We start from the raw sequence: 18,469 nt of genomic DNA on the forward strand, positions 1-18,469 counted from the left end.
GCACTTGATGTTTATTCATACTGACTGCTCAAGATATGTTGGATGAAAATTAGGGAAATGTCAAAATTTCATAACTCCCTTATTTTTATCCAATCTTATCAGACTAACTTTTAACTGGTCCAAGATTCTGTTTAGTACTCACGAAACCAGTGGGCAATATTTTTGTGGGTTGCTAAATCAAAAATATATACATATTTTTTTATTTACAATATCTGCAAATATTGAACCCCCTCCCCCCCAAAAAAGAAAGTCAGAAACTACAGTATTTGAGCACACAGTCCATAGACAGAGTGAAAAACCCTTATCCTAATTCAACATTTGCCACTTTAATAGCGCATTTTTGATCTGATCTATTGATCTCAAGTAAAAATTTACTCTTTGAACAGACAGAACAAAGCAAAGTGTCTTATTTTCAATGTAGGAAAAGAAAAAGTGTAAAATCTACACATATAGCTTGTGCTGTCATCGACTACTGGTGAACTCACAAGACAAATACACACTGTACTAGACAGCACAGTACTACGGCACAGCTGTCCTAAACTTTGTCACAATTATTTCAAATGATCACACCCTACAATGAACTACAGCTTTACAATTTATTGTACAAGGACAGCAGCAAGATCTGAGCGATCTACACAATATTGGTAACGCTAGACCAACCTGAAAGCGAAAGTACTCCATCTGTTGGTAGAGGTTGCGAACGACTTCGTCCGTCAGAGAAGTCTGCACCAGGATATTGTTCGTCAGCTGCAGCGTGTCCCGGAGTTTTCTGCGAGACAAATTACCACTCAAAGACATTTGTAAACTGCCACCTACTGTTGTATATATATTTCATGCATGATTAATTTTCTCTCTCAACTATGGAAAAAAATTTATTTTTCTTGATATACAGAGTAACCTGATGTTATTTGACATCATTACAACTTAATGTAGCAATTTGTTAAATTATTATTATTACCATTATTATTCGCTTTTTCATTTTTCAATTTCATTTTGTTCTTTCTTTGTGCCTTTTTCCATTTGCAGACCCTTTTTTCCCCAATTGATTCCTTCCTCTAGTCCGAGTCTCTTTATCCCTCTGGTGTTCCCTATCTTCTTTGATGTTGCCTCCCTATTCATCCTTTTCCTTCATTGGTTGCCTCCTTGATCCTCATGATCATCACTGACCCCCCTCTGCCTTTTGTCTGTCCCCTCTCCTCTGCCTATTGTCTGTCCACCCTCCTGCTTTAATCCCCCTCCTTTTACCTGTTGGGCTCCTTGCCCATGACCTCCCTCTCCTTTGTTTCTTTGTTCTGTGTACCCAGCTTGTCCCTGTCTGTTCTTGTTGTGTAAAGTCCTTTTATGTGATTGCTTTCCCTGCATGTTTGTCATTTTGCCTCTGACGAAGATTCTGCTAGGATCGAAAGCTCAGGCCCCTTTTGACTCCATCATTACAACTTCTTAGCTAATATGGTGTGTGAAGGAACAAAGATGAAAGTGGATTAAGACTACAGAGTGGATGGTATTATATCAGAACTAAAAGCTGCACAAGTCTTTTCAAACCAAATCAAAGACAGATCCGATGATTTTCACAGTTCTGTAGTATTGTTGATGCCACCACAAAATTGAGAAGGTCGGAATGTGTTCAGTTATAGGAAACCAGTGCATTTCAGTAGGGAAAAGGTGTAATATGCAGCATGTACATGCAGGGCTGTAAAATCGGAACTGGAAAATTCTGGTTCCACACACATATATACGCAAAAAATTCTGAAATCTTTATACTCCTTCAACACTGTCACTAAGTTGCAGTTGCAATACTATTAGGGGCTACAGCTTTGTATTTTTTTTTAACAAGACAAAAGGATAAGACACAGGAAAAAAGCAATATTAACAAAATTCCACAATGAAAAGACAACAAAATGTACAGTATGTGTATGTGGGTGATGTCTGTATGCACAGTCACTTCAATATGCTCCTTTGGTTAAAATCTAGGTCAACGCACTCTACAGCGATTTCATACAGCAAGGTTGCCAACCTCTGCGGATCGTAAAACATACTGATTCAAAGTAAGAAATAAAAACTCCAAAAAAAAAGATCAAATTGTACATATAGGTGACTTGCATGTTCAATCAAATTTCAGACCAAGAAAAAAACATAGTTTCTTGTATTTGACGAAGAATAAACATCACAAAAGATACAACTTTGCATCTCTGGACATGTGCCTACTTAGGTTAACGATACATGAGAAGTTCTGCTTTGATACATACCTGTGACTGGTTGCCACGCCGACTGCTGATGGAGGGATGATGGTGAGAATGCTGGCGTTGGGGAAGGTTCGAGAAACCTTGGCACTAAGCAAGCTCTGGTCCTTACCGCCTGTCAACAGGATCAAACAAGGTTTAAAGTGGTTTGGTGGGAAATGAACCATAAACCTGTACAATTTCTTGCTTAAAGGTCCTGTTTACCTTTGGGAGCAGTGATTTAAAAAATGTTCAAGATATCACTTTTGATGTATATGTCGTCGCTGGGGTGACAAGACCTCGTATCTCAAAAATGTCAAAAAAATCTTTTTTAGCTTAATGGTCAAATAATGGGTCAAGTGATGTCTTGGCCAAATCCTAAATGTCTTACTCCAAAAATGAAGCCACCATGACATGTCAAAGAGAAGGCTTTCCCATTCACTATAGTGCTTTGGCCGCCATGTTTTTTCGCTCTCCTGAACATTTGACAATTTTGAGATACGAGGTTTTGTCACCCCAGCGACGATGTATAGGTCAGTTGTATCACAAAACATCCTACCATATAAAATTTTTGCAATAAAGCCTAAAATATAGGGAGATATCACTATTTTTCTCATTAAACCATAACTGTAGACAGTTTCGTCTGGAAACATTTTTATTATAACTACTGTTCACATTTTGTATATTCAACAATACTTAACATCGATTTTTACACTGGTTGTTTCTATCCCTAACTCACGTTTTTAGGAAGCACTAATGCTGGGTTTTTGTTTCATCTGCAAATGGTAAATTATGCCTTTAACCTTCTAATTGCCAAATGAATCACCTGTCCATAGGTTATGTGTGAAATTTGTGCACATACAGTGACTCATTAGCACAGAAAGGTTTAAGAAGACATGTACATTAATAATTCTAATTATCTCACAAAAATTTAAAATCTGAACTCCCCATCTCAACCAAAACTATACCATCCCTTCTTTTAATATGAACCATGATACACATGATTATAGACACTTGTCTAGTGGTGCTACCTTTCCCATTAATGGTCTTGTTGTTGCAGCTGATTTGTCACCTTACTCATGGCCAGCGGAACTGGGGGGTGGGCCCCGCACTTTTGAAAACGTTCCGCCGGCCCTCCTCTGGTATATTTTCTCAGGTTATTCAGTGATAAGAGTCAATCAATTTGCCTACCATATGACATGAGACTGAAGACGGAGCCCCCTTCCGAGCGCAAACTTCCTTCCAGCTGCCGCCAGATGTCGTCAAAGATCTCCTCTCCTTCCGTCTCCTTCTCCTTCAGCATTATCTTCATCATCCTGCCAATCTCCTCCTCTTCATCCTCCTCCTCCGGCTCTTCCGTCACCACCTCGCTCGTCCTCTCAACGTTCCTCCACCTCTCCTCCCGTCTCCTGGGGACCTTTCCACCGAACCTTCCATCACCAACAGGCTCCTCCCCCCAATTCCCCCTCCCTTCCCGTCTCTCAAAGTCCGGCTCTGCTTCCATATCGCCTTGATAGCTATTCGTCCTCTTGACATCATTGCTGTTGTCATGGTAATCATTATCCACGTTCATCACTTCCATGGCATCGTCACGGAGACCGACATCATCCTCGTAACTGTACATGTCTCCTCCTTCCTCCACCTCCTCCTCCTGCTCTTCCTCCATCAACTCCTCCTCTCCATCAACCACATCATCCTTGCTGGCGTCCAACTGCTGCCAGTCCACGCTTCGTTTCGACTCAGCTTCCGATTGCATGGCCTCGTTGATCATCTCTCTCCTTCTCCGGAGTAGCTCCTGCTCATCTGGGAGAACAGCATTTGCATCCAACCCTCCTCCCACTCCCTCATCACGCACGTCGCCATAGTACTGGAGAAGCTGCCTCTGTCAGCAACAACAACAGCAACAACACCATTTCATAGTTGGGATGACTTAAAGATTCCTTATCAGTAAAAACTTGATCTCGGCACAGCCAGAAACGCATCGCTAACTGTTACCATCAAACTTTAGTAAATGAGAAAGAGTATGATTGTTCTTTTCCCAACTCAGCAAAGATACTGAAGATGACAACACAATTAATGCTCCATAATTCGAACATGGAAAACCTTCTACCACACGCACATTAGTCATCCTCAAAATCATGATGTCTGATGAACAGTACGTAATAGCATCAAACTGGGTTGAATTCTCCCTGCCCAGCTTTATAGAAACAAACAAACACACATTAGAATTTTTGAACCCTATAATCTAACACCCCTTGTGTACTACATATTGGCAATATCTCCTTTGAAATTCCTCATTCCTTACACTCTGTTTGATCAAAACTTATACTGCCTCTAATTACGACAAAGAATATTTCAATTTCTTCAACATTTATTTTTCTTTTTTTGGTACAGAGATTGAGATTTTTCAATTAAATGCTAAAATTTGCCCTTACATCTTATTGCATGTAGCAGCTTGCAATCATCTGTGCATCTTGTTGCAATATTTCAATTCACCAGGTTAGATCAACAATAGTTCAAGGCTTCTTGACTTATCAAAGAAATGAAGTACAGACAAAACTCACAAAATATATTAAAGCGATATATAAACAAGAAAAGAACTTTAGTTGAAAAACAAGATAAGAACAGATGTTATATCAAATAGAGAGAGAAAGATATTATTCAGCTAACCTGCCAGTGACCTGTCTTCTGCTGCTTGTTTGATCCCAGCTCTCCTCGTTCCGCTCCGTGCCCCGCCTTTGTCACACTGCCTGCCGGTGTAAGGGGCTCTCTGTCGGGCGGGACCTTTCCCTGATCGAGTTCGTTACCCCCATCATTGCCAGCTTTCCTAAACTGTTTCCGTCTTTGCTTCCTGTACACCCGCTTGCCCGAATCTGGGAGTTTCCCATCTCCACCGATGTTGCTTCCTCCGCCGGGATTCTCCCCAACAGCATCCATCTCTACTTCATCTCTCTGTGTTTTCGTTCCCCGCCCCACCTCCTCCACCATAGTCGGGTTGTCCTCATCTCTGGGCCGGAGGAGGTTGCCAACGGCAACCAATTTGGCAGACTGGGGATGCTGGGAGGGCTCCTCCTCTTCTCGGTCCCAATGCTTTCCAGGTCTGTCTGAGTTCCTGCTGACACAACATACAAACAGAAGACAGAGACTAAACTCACCATGAGAGTTTCACAAATCACATTTAACACGCTGAAGATGAGTCCAAAGAAAACTTGGGTAGGTGTCTATGGGAAATGCAAGATATAGCAAAATCAATCCATCCTCAACAGGTTAAACACACAAACAGCTGCCATTAAAACAAAGAGCAAACAGTCAAGTCAATTTTCCTGGCTAAACACATCACTTCAAGATGAGGATGCAAATAATTTTTGTTACAGGTGTACATAGAGCTAGAATTAGTATCCACTTGGAACTCATCCAAGTTCCTGTACAACATTTCTGTCGTTTGATGTTGTACTTTTATCTGTGATAATATTTATCGCTAATGTTTCTGAGGGTTAATGGAAAAAAAAATGTTAACATTTTATGTCTTTTTTCTCAATATGCGATTGTTTGTTTTGATCGAGGAATATTCAGAGGTCTCTTAACCCATTGAGGATGGGAAAAATTTGCTATAACACATAATTCCCATAGACATCTGCCAGACTATACTCTGAACTAGTCTTCAATGGGTTACTTGCTCAACTCATAACTGACTCTGAAGTTGCTAACACATCTCAGAAGATCAAAGTTAATAATTTTCAATCAACTTAATTGTTTTTTTTGTAAATGTCTTTGTTTTGTGCATTTTAATAAATTTGCTAAGAAGTTTCATGTATTCTCTCACCAACTTTAATAGGAAAGGCATTGAAATTTCAGAGCTGCATAACTTAAAGGACAAGTTCACCTTAATTCATAAACATAAGGATTGAGAGAATGTAGCAATATTAGTAGAACACATCATTGAAAGTTTGAGGAAAATCAGACAATACGTTCAAAAGTTATGAATTTTTGAAGTTTTTGTGCAGTCACGGCTGGATGAGAAGACTACTGCAGTGTATGATGTCACATGAGTACAACAAAGGAAAATATAAAGAGAATTTCACAAAATTTCATCGTTTGAAAAAAGTACACATCCCCTTGACTTGTTACTGACATATGTTTCAGGTAATATTATTCCCCCTGCCTTTATCAATTCATTCAATTCAATTCATTTTATTTTCATACTTCTCATTTATGAACATTACAACAGAAACCAGACAAGTTCTTTTACCTTGTGAACAATGTGCAGAAAACAAACAATATACAAGGTGATAACACAGTAATTACATGTAATGATAACTGGTCAAAATCGAAATCGAAATGGGGTTGATCAAAGAGAAGTATGACGGGACCTACATGAAAGCTAGCTTGTTTGGCTGTAAGCCCCGAGTAATCAGTGTTTGTGAAAAAGAAACGGAGAACGGATAGAAGATAAGACCAGAATGATGATGTAGGTTGCCAAATTTTATGTAATAAATGACTTGCCTCTTTAGAAAGAGGCAAGTCAAGTGCTCTTTTATTATGCGAAAAAAGTGAAAATATGTTGAATTTTCTTGATATTTTCTTTATACAGTTGTACGCATATAACATCACAAGCTCTAGTAGTCTCCTCATCCAGCGGTTCCAACACAAAAATTTAAAAAATTCATAACTTTTGCATCGATTGTCCAATTTTCCTCAAACTTTCACTGATGTGTTATACTAATATTGCTGCATTCTCTCAATCCTTATGTCTATGAAGGTGAACTTGTCCTTTAATGGGGATTTTTCTGCAGCAAACTTACCCTGGACTTGAAAAGAAAATGCCCCTCGCCATGCAATTTTTGATGCAATAAATGTTATAATAAGAGTATAATAACATCAATGACAATTCAGTCAGATTACCACTGACTGGCACAAATGCTGCTAAAATCCAATCACATGTAACATGCCATCTGCTTTCTACCAGCTACCCGAAGGGTGTGGCAGGTTTAACCCTAAAAGGGCCGGGGGGGGGGGGGGCAGAATCCGCCCCCCCCCTCGACGTTTCGCGCTATAATTCTGTTACGCGAGAAGGCCTCATCGCGAGGCTTCTTGACTTTGTTTGTTCAAGTCTCGCGCAACTTTTGAGACCAAATTTGCGACATCCACGCGTACTTTTGCGAAGCCACGCCCATTTTTGTAACGGAATGTCGCCCCAAAACGGGCACATTTTTGTGATTTTGTGTACATTTCCTATGGAAAACAGTGCTCTGTCGTGAAAGTCATAAAAACCTGATTATTTTTACAATTAATCACTTTCATTGATTAGTTTTGTGCTAATTATGGTAGAAAAGTGGTCAGTGACAATTTCCAATGAAAAAACAAAGAAAAAACAAAAGTTGAAAAACATAGAAATACATAAGAAATTCTGAAAACAATAAAATACATAAGAATTGAAATGAATTTTGGAAGTTTTTGTGATGTACAATCGTTGAATATGCTGCAACAGATTTACAGACCAAAAATTAGACTCTCAATGCTTTTAATTAGGCTAAAATATGACCTTGAGCTTAATTTGCATAATTAATTAATCAAAATTAGAAATTGATTGTTTCAAAAAATCTTATGACACAATCTTGTAGATTATGACGCAGGTCTCACGCATGCAAAATTTCATTGCGATCGCACCACCGATGGCCGAGATCTCGGGGGGGGGGGGGGGGGGGGGCATAGCCAAAGAAGCCCGGCCTGAGCATAGCCAAAAAAGCCCGGCCCCTTTAGGGTTAAGCCACAATGCTAGCTATCAATTAAGCCATGCTACGAAGCAACAAAATTTCAACCATTTCAAATGAGACTCGGTGGGAGACTAAATCTTAAACTAGCAAATCATACTAATGGCAACCTCCATTAGCAGAATGCCATTCATTGCAGTAGTTGCCATGGTGAAAAATTACTCTTTCATTTGTTGTTTTCAGTAAAAAAAAAATGACATGCGTCAGCTAAATTAGCTGCACTGGGATTCTATTTTAGTTTGAAACTTGCCCAGCATGCTTTTGCTCCATGAAATATGTGACCATGCATCACAAAACCAACAAAAAGTTGCATGTGCCGATTTCACATTAGGACTCAAAATAGGTGAAATGCGTCAACCTAGTCGTAATTTTCAGTTTTCCTAATATTTTCTGAAAGAGCAATTCTTCTTCTACATATCCTTAAGCTTTATGATCATATTAAAGTGAATGGGAAATATTGGTGTTTTTTTTTTTTTTGGGGGGGGGGGAGGGTTGCAGTTTTTCTACAATACATACTTTTTGTTTTGTAGAACAGTGTGATTAGGTGTGTCTTGCAGAGGCCACTTTCCATTTCTTAAAAACCTTTCACACCCTTTACTTTCAACCCTAGTGATTTTGATGGGATGATACTACTGCTTTAAAAGTTGGTATTAGTCATGAATAGAAAATGCTGATAGAGTGTGCAACATTTCAGCTTAGTTTGATAATTCTTTCATTGTGGTTGCTACAACTTCGTTTAGGCTTTATATCCTTTTTTTTTTTTTTTGTTGTGCCATTCATTGCAGAGAGCACATCTTGGCGAGATTAAGGACTTGAATAGACCCCAAACTTCCAAGCCTCTTTTCTCAATAACATTTTTCCAGAGTGTGTACTTTCTTTCCATTACATAGATAGGTAGGAAGGTCCATATAGATTGAGTTATGCATCGTTTTAAAGTATAATTACAGAGAGAGTCTGCTGTTTCAAAACCTGTACTTAATTTAAAAAAAAAAAAATCTGTGTCTGGCAGCTTCTTGGTAGTTTTGCAATGCAGGGTCACATACTATTGCCGCATGAAGTGACTACACATTTCCTACCTGTCTATGTCAGGCAAGCCACCGGTCTCTCTGTGCCACAGATCCGCCACCATATCCACCTGACTCTTCATCATGGACTGCCCCGCCCCCCTGGAGCTCTCGTACCCCTCCCTGGCCCTCTCCCATTCCAGTCTCCGGCTAGAGGCAACTCCTCTCGCCTCCTCTGGCTGAACAAAATTGGCCTCCTTCCAACCGTTCACACTCTGCTGGTCACCTCTCTGCATTTGATGGACCCCATCGGAACTATCAGCCAAGGCACTTATCCCCTGTAGTCCGACATCATGGCTTTCACCGCGCTGCTGCTGCTGCTGTGCACCGACATTTTTCTCTTCTCTTAGTCGCACATCATTCACTGTCCTGTCTTTGCCATTCACTGACATCTTACCACTCCGTCTGTCACCATTGTTTATTGCACTGGAACTCCCAAAGTTTCTGTTATCAAGCTGCCCTGGTTTATTGCCATCGGAGGTCTTTAAATTGTTAATGTCAATATCTTTTCTATTTACAGTTTTTTCTCTGTCTACATGACGTGAATTCAAACTATTTGTATTTGTCTTTTCTGAATATCTAGCTCTGACGAAATTAGGATCACTTATTCGCTGTGACATTAGTACTGGTTTGCTCTCAACCTGAGTTCTTTTCCTCTCCTCTTCCTCTACTTGTCTCCAAGAATCACGGCTTGGATCCTTCCAACTTGATTTTTCTTCTGGCACAATAGCACTGTCTTCCTTTCCATACAGAATTTCTGCAATACGCCCTCCTTGCTGGATTTTTGCACTCTTGTGTTTTGATCCCAGACATCCGGTCATCTGCACCATAAAACAAGCAAGCATGAAGTGAGGAAAATCCATGTTTTTCCTGAACAACACTGACCCGACTGCACATATTTTCCTTTCTTTCTGCACACATAACAACCATGAACGTCAGGACAAATGAATTCAAATGTGATCTTGATTTCAATTCATTGCCTTTTTACATTATCTCAAAATACGAAAAAAGCTGTTGCAATGCACCTTAATCAACAGACAATTATGAAACAATGTCAGAAATAAACGAAAGACATAATCGTAATCAGACACTTGTAATATGTCAGTATCATATGGCGTCAAAGAAAGAAAAAGCGAGAGAAGTGTGATAGAATCTACACTAAAGCAGACTTGTGCTGCTGCAGGATCTAAATATGAGAGATCTTTATTACCAGGTTTGGAGAGCAGAAATATCATTAAACATGAAGTTGTCATAATATAATATGGATGGGAAGAAAGAAGCTTTACACAAAAGACTTGAAAATTAAACAACCACAATCCTATGGGATGAAAGTCTACAAATTGTATTTGGTCAGATAATTGCTATTGAAAGGTGGCAATGTTTGGAATTGATGAGAAACATTTGAGAAAATAATTTGTAAAGAGATGTCATACAAAAAAAAATGTTTAAGCTGGCTTCTATCTAATGTGACCACATCTGTTGTTACAGTTGTCTTTACTTGAATGAATGGGGGGGGGGGGGAGGGGGCGGGAGGGGTGGTAGTAGAAGATGGGAGTGGGGAGAGGGGGGAGGTAGCTTGAATTTTGCACATGCCAAGGTTTAGGAATGTCATATTTCATGAGCTGTCCGGATGTTCATTAAGAGGGACCATCACCTTGAATAATAATTGCCTCCTTAACATCAATCAAAAATTGACACCATCAGCACACGTTTGGCAAGGAGCCAAATAGGTGTATAATAAGACCGCTTCTTAATCTATCGGGAGTGAAACAAAACGAGATGATGGTCGTGCAAATATTTGGCAAGCACACATCTCGAGTTCCCCCTTGGTCATGAGAGGGTACTCTGCCGGGGGAATTCCAAACGTCCCCGTTTTTAATTCTCATACCGAGACTGCCTCTTGCCAGCAGCCACAAAACCGGGCTTTACTGGTCTGTCCCTTCAACTTAACAATCATAGTAACTCTGGAGGATTCTCACTGACAGATTTATGGCTGTGTTGCAATACAGAGTCATATAAAATGATCCTCCTTCCATATTACTACACTACTGGAATCGCTACCAAGCAGAGCGGTCTTTTCTTTCTTCAACCCACAAAAGTCATGCTGACTTTGCTCTCATTATTGGCAACACTTTACCCATTGAGGACGAGTCCCAAGTATACTGGGGCAGGTGTCTATGGGAAACGCCTGTCGTAGCAAAATCAGCCCGTCCTCAATGGGTTAATTGACTACATAATGCAAATTGGCAACGTTTAATTACTCATGCATACCTCATGTCACACGGAGATTACATAGAACTGAGTAGATTCATTAAATCTTCATGAATTACAAAGATCATTTTACAGAAATTTGCAGATTTGAGAAAGAAACAGGTATTTTCTTAAAAATGTACTGCCCATACCTAGGATCAGTTCTAAAAATGAACGGGTCGACTTTTTTAAAACCGAAACGCATGACAGCAAATGAACAAAATAGGGTTGAAATGAAAGAGCTGGATATTTCCTTCTCTATCCTTTGAAACACTGGGAAAAAAAAAACATAACAAGAATGAATAGGAGAATATTCAGCATCACACTATTAAAATGTGCTTTCTTGGATTTGATGAGTTAACAAAGAGCCAAGATATCATTTTGTTGGGGGGGGGGGGGAATTAATTTCAGGTGTCTTGCCAAATCATAACTTTTCATGTAACAAGCAAAAAAAAAAAAAAAAAAAAAAAGGTCATTCACATGCTCATCATTTCAGGCCTCAATTATCATCAAACTTAGGTCAAGGCAGCTTTTTTGAGGGGGCACAAATCCAGTCAAAGGGGTATACAAGTGAGTAATGAAGTGTTGTGGCCATGAGCAGTTTGATTTCGTAAGGGGCATTCCAGCTAGCCAGTGGGAGGGACATGGTGGAGAACTGCTGATGGTCAGTGGGTATTTCCAACACTGTAGTTTCGCATTAGTTCCTTATCACGCTAGATTCTTATCACCCCAAGTGTGCAAAAATGTCCACTTTGACAATATATCGAGCAAATAGGGGATTCCTACTTACCTCAGAGTGAATTACAAAACCCTTGCCGGTGACCAAGATGTTTTTGGCAATCCTCTCCTGGTCGGTCTCTATGTCAAGGAGTGGCTCCAGCAGCTTCTCAAAACTAGCTCCAACTGGATCTGGGAATTATCATGATAACAATATTAATCAATCAATCAATCAATCAATCAATCAATCAATCAATCAATCAATCAATCAATCAATCAATCAATCAAAACAATGAATGAATGAATCAATGAATCAATGAATCAATGAATGAATGAATGAATGAATCAATCAATCAATCAATCAATCAATCAATCAATCAATCAATCAATCAATCAATCAATCAATCAATCAATCAATCAATCAATCAATCAATCAATCAATCAATCAATCAATCAATCAATCAATCAATCAATCAAATCAAATTAAATCATTCCTGTACACAGTTCATGATACCTTTGACAAGCTGTCTATACACTTTGAGTAAAGACAGACAATTGAAGAATATGAACATTCTTTTTTAAGGATTTCATTTTTAAGGAATTCAAAGTTTATTTGTTGAAAATTGGTTTTGAAATGGTTGAGATATTCAAAATATAGCAATCCTCATGAAAGGTTGGAACTGCCTTTTATCAGGGTGGTTTTGTTTTACTTGGTTTTTGGATGTCTCAGCCATTTCAAAACTGATTTTCATCTGATAAACTTTGGATTCCACTTAGAATTATATGCTCTTTAACATTTCATAACATAGTTTTCCAAGTATCTCGCAAAAAGTTACATGTAAAAGCTAAATCCTCGACTCAACCAATACTATACAACCATTCCTTTGGTCATAACGTAGTTTCCAAGTATCTCGCAAAAAGTTACATGTAAAAGCTAAATCCTCAACTCAACCAATACTATACAACCATTCCTTTGATATATTTTAGGCTGTAAACATTATATGTCAATTTGCACACACACACACACACACACACACATACATAACTGTATGTATAAACACATTTGTGAAATCATGTGATTTACACAAAACTTCACGTATTTCAATCGGTTAGACTGCTAAATAATTTTCTTTAACATCTTATGAGTGCATGCGTATATGTACAATTGTATATTGGCAGCTTGTTTTATGTTCACATGATGTCAGGCAATAAAGCTAGAAGCAAATTTCATGTAATCATGCAAGATGACTCTGTATAAAGTAAGCCCCTTGGACACAGTGCTGTACTCTCCTCCAAAGCGTTATTATTTCTTTTAAACTCCATAATAGTAAATATAGATGTTCAGACTGGCCTGGGGAGACTTTTATGCAATGTCCACATTCCCAGGGTTTGCAATGCCATTTTGAGGGGCTAGTGAGGCCCTCAAAAACCACTTCAACCCTTTCATGGTTTTGCTACAGGGCATTCCTACTCTGCTGATCAGTATCTGAAATAGAAGCACTTTTCAGCGAGGAATATTAAAGCATTGTTTACTACCTATCTGGGTTTTTTTTTTTTTCAAAAAGGAAAGGAGAAAACCTACTGAAATAAAGAAAGAAAATAAAAATCATGGAAAAAAATAACTACCTGATTTATTCTGTATTATTCTACCCTGGCCAAGGACAAAACAATACAATAGCAATACTTGTTGAGTTACAGTGTGCAGAATGATTTGAAGTTTGAAGCATTGTGGGTGTTTACAACAAAGTCCTTGATGATATAGAATAGATGGAAAACCATAAAATGGAGCATGATTTACTTCCTTCAACAAGAATTGAACTGGCAAGCTGCAGTTTCTTTTGTTGTTATGTTTGGTGCTTTTCAGATATGATCACTACTGCTGCCTCAAAGATCAATGGGGTCTTGGAACTCATTTGTACAAGTAGATTATTTTTTTCAACCTCATAATAACTCTCATGATAATAACTGATAAGTTTGGTGAAAATTTGATGGTACATTCTCAAGGAAAAGATTGACATGTTTAATACAATAAGCCCCTAATTTGGTTCCCTACCCCCCCCCCCCCCCCCCATATTGGACCCCGAGGAAACTACACATGTTAAATGTACTTGTCCATATCTCGGTCACTTCTGGTTCTGGTGAAGAGATCCTATCAACCTAGGGACGTCACCTGCCAAGTTTGGTGAAAATGCATCACAGGGTTTTCGAGAAGATGTTGAAAATGTAAAGAGTTTACACGTGACGCAAAACAGACAACACACTTGAGCCTTTGGCTCAGGCCAATTTGGCGAGCTAAAAAGGGATGCTACTCACAAATAGGACTTTAAAATTGATAATTTGAAAAAATGAACAACACCTGATAAAACTTTGGCCTATCTTAATAAAACTTTCCTGAAACAGTGATAGAAGTGTTGTTTTTATCACAGCAAGAAAAATAATCTTTCGTTTAATTTTAACATTTTCCAGTTTCAGTTTGTTTAATTTCTCCATTTGCACAAATGAAGTCATCATCTCACCAAAATATACTTAAGAGTACTTACTCGTAGATTTATATATTAAACTACGTGTATACATGAACATAGATGTACATTATATCCAGGGCTCCACACTAACTTTTATTTTTGGTGGCCCAAAGGCAAACATCCGACCTTTTTTGGTGGCCCGATCAGGCCACCAAATTCTTCATTTCTGAAATTTTGGTGGCCTGACATACGTTTTTGGTGGCCCCGGGCCACCTGGCCACCGTTAGTGTCGAGCCCTGTTATATCACATCTTGGAGGATGCAAGGTGCAGGCGATCACATCAATAAGCAGTTTTTTTTTGACTGGGATAATGGTCTCTGGGAGATGTGTGTTTATCGTGCAATTCTCTTGATCTTTTCATTGCATTACAGAAAGAAGGAGAATGACTGAGCGCTAGATTCTAATATCAGTTGAGGAGTGAGAAAACTTCGAAATGAATGAAAACGCCTCACACCCACAAACACAGGAAAGGATCTCCCATAAAGATGCCAGTAGTGATGTTACAATCCTCAGGAGTGCAGTTTAGATAAAGTGCAGAGTGCTTTATCTGGGGTAATCATCACTTTCTGAAAATAAGGATGATACCTGATGACTATTATGGCCATCTGGGGAGATGGTTAACCTTCTCGATAACATAATAGATTTGAGAAATGTGGGTGGAAAAAATGATGGAATTAGAGTAATCTTGTCAGACCACATGTTACACTATTTGTCAATGGTATTTCTGTCTTGTTTTTGTTTGTTTTGTTTGTTTGTGTGTGTGTGTTGTCATATTTCTGAGAGGGGAAATAGTAATATTCACTGACATAATTTGTGTGTGCTACAACAAATTATGGCCTCCCATTAAAGCACTCATTTATTATTTACAACAGGTATGTGTTTACCAGTTTCATTGCCAAACACCTTTTTTTTTTTTGTGTGTGTGTGTGCGTGTGTACGTGTTAAAGGCATATTTTACCATTTGCAGATGAAACAAAAACCCAGCATTATAAGTGCTTTGAAATAGTTCTAAAATGTGAGAAATGAAATAGTTCTAAATAGTTCTAAAATGTGAGAAAAATGTGAGAAACATCCAATGTAAAAATTTGAACGAGTATAATCGATGTTAAATATACAAAATGTGAACAATAATCAAAAAAGTTTCCCCGACTAAACTGTCTGCAGTTATGGTTTAATGAGAAAAATAATGATACATTGTATCTCCTTATATCTAAGGCTTTATTGCAAAAATTTTATATGGCAGGATGTTTTGTGATACAACTGACCTACACATATGCATCAAAAGTGATATCTTGAGCATTTTTCATATCACTGCTCCAGAAGGTAAACAGGACCTTTAACCCTAAAAGGGCCGGGGGGGCGGAATCCGCCCCCCCCCCCTCGACGTTTCGCGCTATAATTCTGTAACGCGAGAAGGCCTCATCGCGAGGCTTCTTGACTTTCTTCGTTCAAGTCTCGTGCAACTTTTGAGACCAAATTTGCAACGTCCGCGCATACTTTTGCGAAGCCACGCCCATATTTGTAACGGAATGTCGCTCCAAAGCGGGCACAATTTTGTGATTTTGTGTACATTTCCTATGGAAAACAGTGCTCTGTCATGAAAGGCATAAAAACCTGATTATTTTTACAATTAATCACTTTCATTGATTAATTTTGTGCTAATTATGGTAGAAAAGTGGTCAGTGACAATTTCCAATGAAAAAACAAAGAAAAAACAAAAGTTGAAAAACAAAGAAATACATAAGAAATTCTGAAAACAATAAAATACATAAGAATTGAAATGAGTTTTGGAAGTTTTTGTGATGTACAATTGTTGAATATGCTAAAACAGATTTACAGATCAAAAATTAGACTCTCAATGCTTTTGATTAAGCTAAAATATCACCTTGAGCTTAATTTGCATAATTAATTAATTAAAATTAGAAATTGATTGTTTCAAAAAATCTTATAACACAATCTTGTAGATTATGACGCGGGTCTCACGCATGCAAAATTTCATCGCGATCGCACCACCGATGGCCGAGATCTCAGGGGGGATCCCCCCCCCCCCCCCCCGGTCTGAGCATAGCCAAAAAAGCCCGGCCCCTTTAGGGTTAATATTCTCCCCCTCTCTCTCTATCTATAATCCATATTTTTTACTAGTATGTCCATTGTGCCACTACCGAATGCATGCAACAGGGAAAGCAACAAAATTATTTCACTGAATATGCAAAACACAAATACCATCACATCAAATATTTGGCAATGTATTGAAAAAACTTGAAGTAACAGAATCTTATTTTCAATTTCCTATATTTTCAATCATTTACTCTGCTGTACACATTTTCACATGCAGCTAAGTGTGAGTGGTCTTCAGGGGGGAAAAATACACATCTTGACTATGAGGATACTGTTTGGAGAGATGGTTTGTGCAACGAATTGATTGAGCGGACTGTCGTCTTACTCAGCTGAAGCAGCGTGCTGAGGAGGAGGCCAGTCCTCTGGCAGCGAAACCCGGGGCGGTACCCCGCATCCATGCTGATGACGTCGCTCCCGTTCACCTGCCTGTACGTCAGGACGCAGTCCTGCGATACAAGAAGAAGAAAGCGCAGAGAGAGAGGAAAAAAAAAACATGAGGTAGAGTGAGGGAGAGAAGACATGACAGTAGGGAAGAGATCCAATCAGAAATATGAATTCTTCAAATATTTATCCTTTTTCCCCATCATCTATTTTTCTCAAAATCCCACCACAAGAGTATTAAGGTTCAAGAAGAATACAGATACTTCCTCTTCTTTTAATATCAGATTCGTTGTTTATTAGGTATTCCAGGCTTGCTTTTCGTTCTTCTTAGAGTCGCTCATGTCAAGGCTATTCCTGAATTAAAGTTATCATGCATCATGTGCAGCTTGATTACTGTTACAGTTATGCATCTATGTTGTATGAGTGACGAGGAATCTTGGAAAGCACATTACAGGTGGTTATCTCAGTATTTTTTTAATGCATTCTCGTTGTTTGTTTTTCTTGATCTTTTTGCTCTCTTTTCCTTTACGTCCCACACCTTGTCTTATGTTCTATCAACATTATCATGGCATTTGTGTTTGAGATGTGGAACAATAAAATAAAATCAATCAAACCAAAGTTAACAAGGAAAAGTAGAAATTACGCGGCGCGTAATATATGTCCCCGCCGGAAGTAGCATTTTGTAGCCAATGTACAATACAGGTCAAAAATCAAGGTCAAAGGTCAAAGAAGTCAAAGGTCAAAATTCTGTGTAGAAGTTTTGAAGCCCTCACCTAGTGCCATCACATAAAGCAAACGGAATCAAAATCAGGTTAGAAATGGCGAAGGAGTAGCATTTTGTAGCAAAATGTACAATACAGGTCAAAAATCAAAGTCAAAGGTCAAAGAAGTCAAAGGTCAAAATTCTGTGCAGAAGTTTTGAGCCCTCACCTAGTGCCATCACATAAAGCAAACGGAATCGAAATCGGGTTAGAAATGGCGAAGAAGTAGCATTTTGCAGCAAAATGTACAATACAGGTCAAAAATCAAGGTCAAAGGTGAAAGAAGTCAAAGGTCAAAATTCTGTGTAAAAGTTTTGAAGCCCTCACCTAGTGCCATCACATAAAGCAAACGGAATTGAAATCGGGTTAGAAATGGCGAAGGAGTAGCATTTTGTAGCCAATGTACAATACAGGTCAAAAATCAATGTCAAAGGTGAAAGAAGTCAAAGGTCAAAATTCTGTGTAGAAGTTTTGAAGCCCTCACCTAGTGCCATCACATAAAGCAAACGGAATCGAAATCGGGTTAGAAATGGAGTAGCATTTTGAAGCAAAATATACAATATAGGTCAAAGGTCAAGGTCAAAGGTCACAAATGAAATTCTGTGTAGAAGTTTCAAAGCTCCCATGTAGTACTATCATATAAAGCAAACAGAATCAAAATTGGCT

General features: G+C 38.7%; 1 protein-coding gene across 1 annotated transcript in view; it reads right to left on the reverse strand.

The window, feature by feature from the left end:
- The window catches only part of LOC140233755 (uncharacterized), a 75,581-nt gene that overhangs the window by 24,741 nt on the left and 32,371 nt on the right, over positions 1 to 18,469 (reverse strand). The window contains exons 7-13 of the mRNA XM_072313855.1: positions 16,987 to 17,107; positions 12,095 to 12,213; positions 9,067 to 9,875; positions 4,890 to 5,331; positions 3,411 to 4,101; positions 2,247 to 2,355; positions 661 to 769 (exon numbers count right to left, since the gene is read on the reverse strand). Of these exons, the coding sequence (XP_072169956.1) occupies positions 661 to 769; positions 2,247 to 2,355; positions 3,411 to 4,101; positions 4,890 to 5,331; positions 9,067 to 9,875; positions 12,095 to 12,213; positions 16,987 to 17,107 (2,400 nt within the window). The remainder of the gene's footprint in view (positions 1 to 660; positions 770 to 2,246; positions 2,356 to 3,410; positions 4,102 to 4,889; positions 5,332 to 9,066; positions 9,876 to 12,094; positions 12,214 to 16,986; positions 17,108 to 18,469) is intronic.

This window comes from Diadema setosum, chromosome 10 (assembly GCF_964275005.1).
Source record: "Diadema setosum chromosome 10, eeDiaSeto1, whole genome shotgun sequence".
NCBI classification, from domain to species: domain Eukaryota; kingdom Metazoa; phylum Echinodermata; class Echinoidea; order Diadematoida; family Diadematidae; genus Diadema; species Diadema setosum.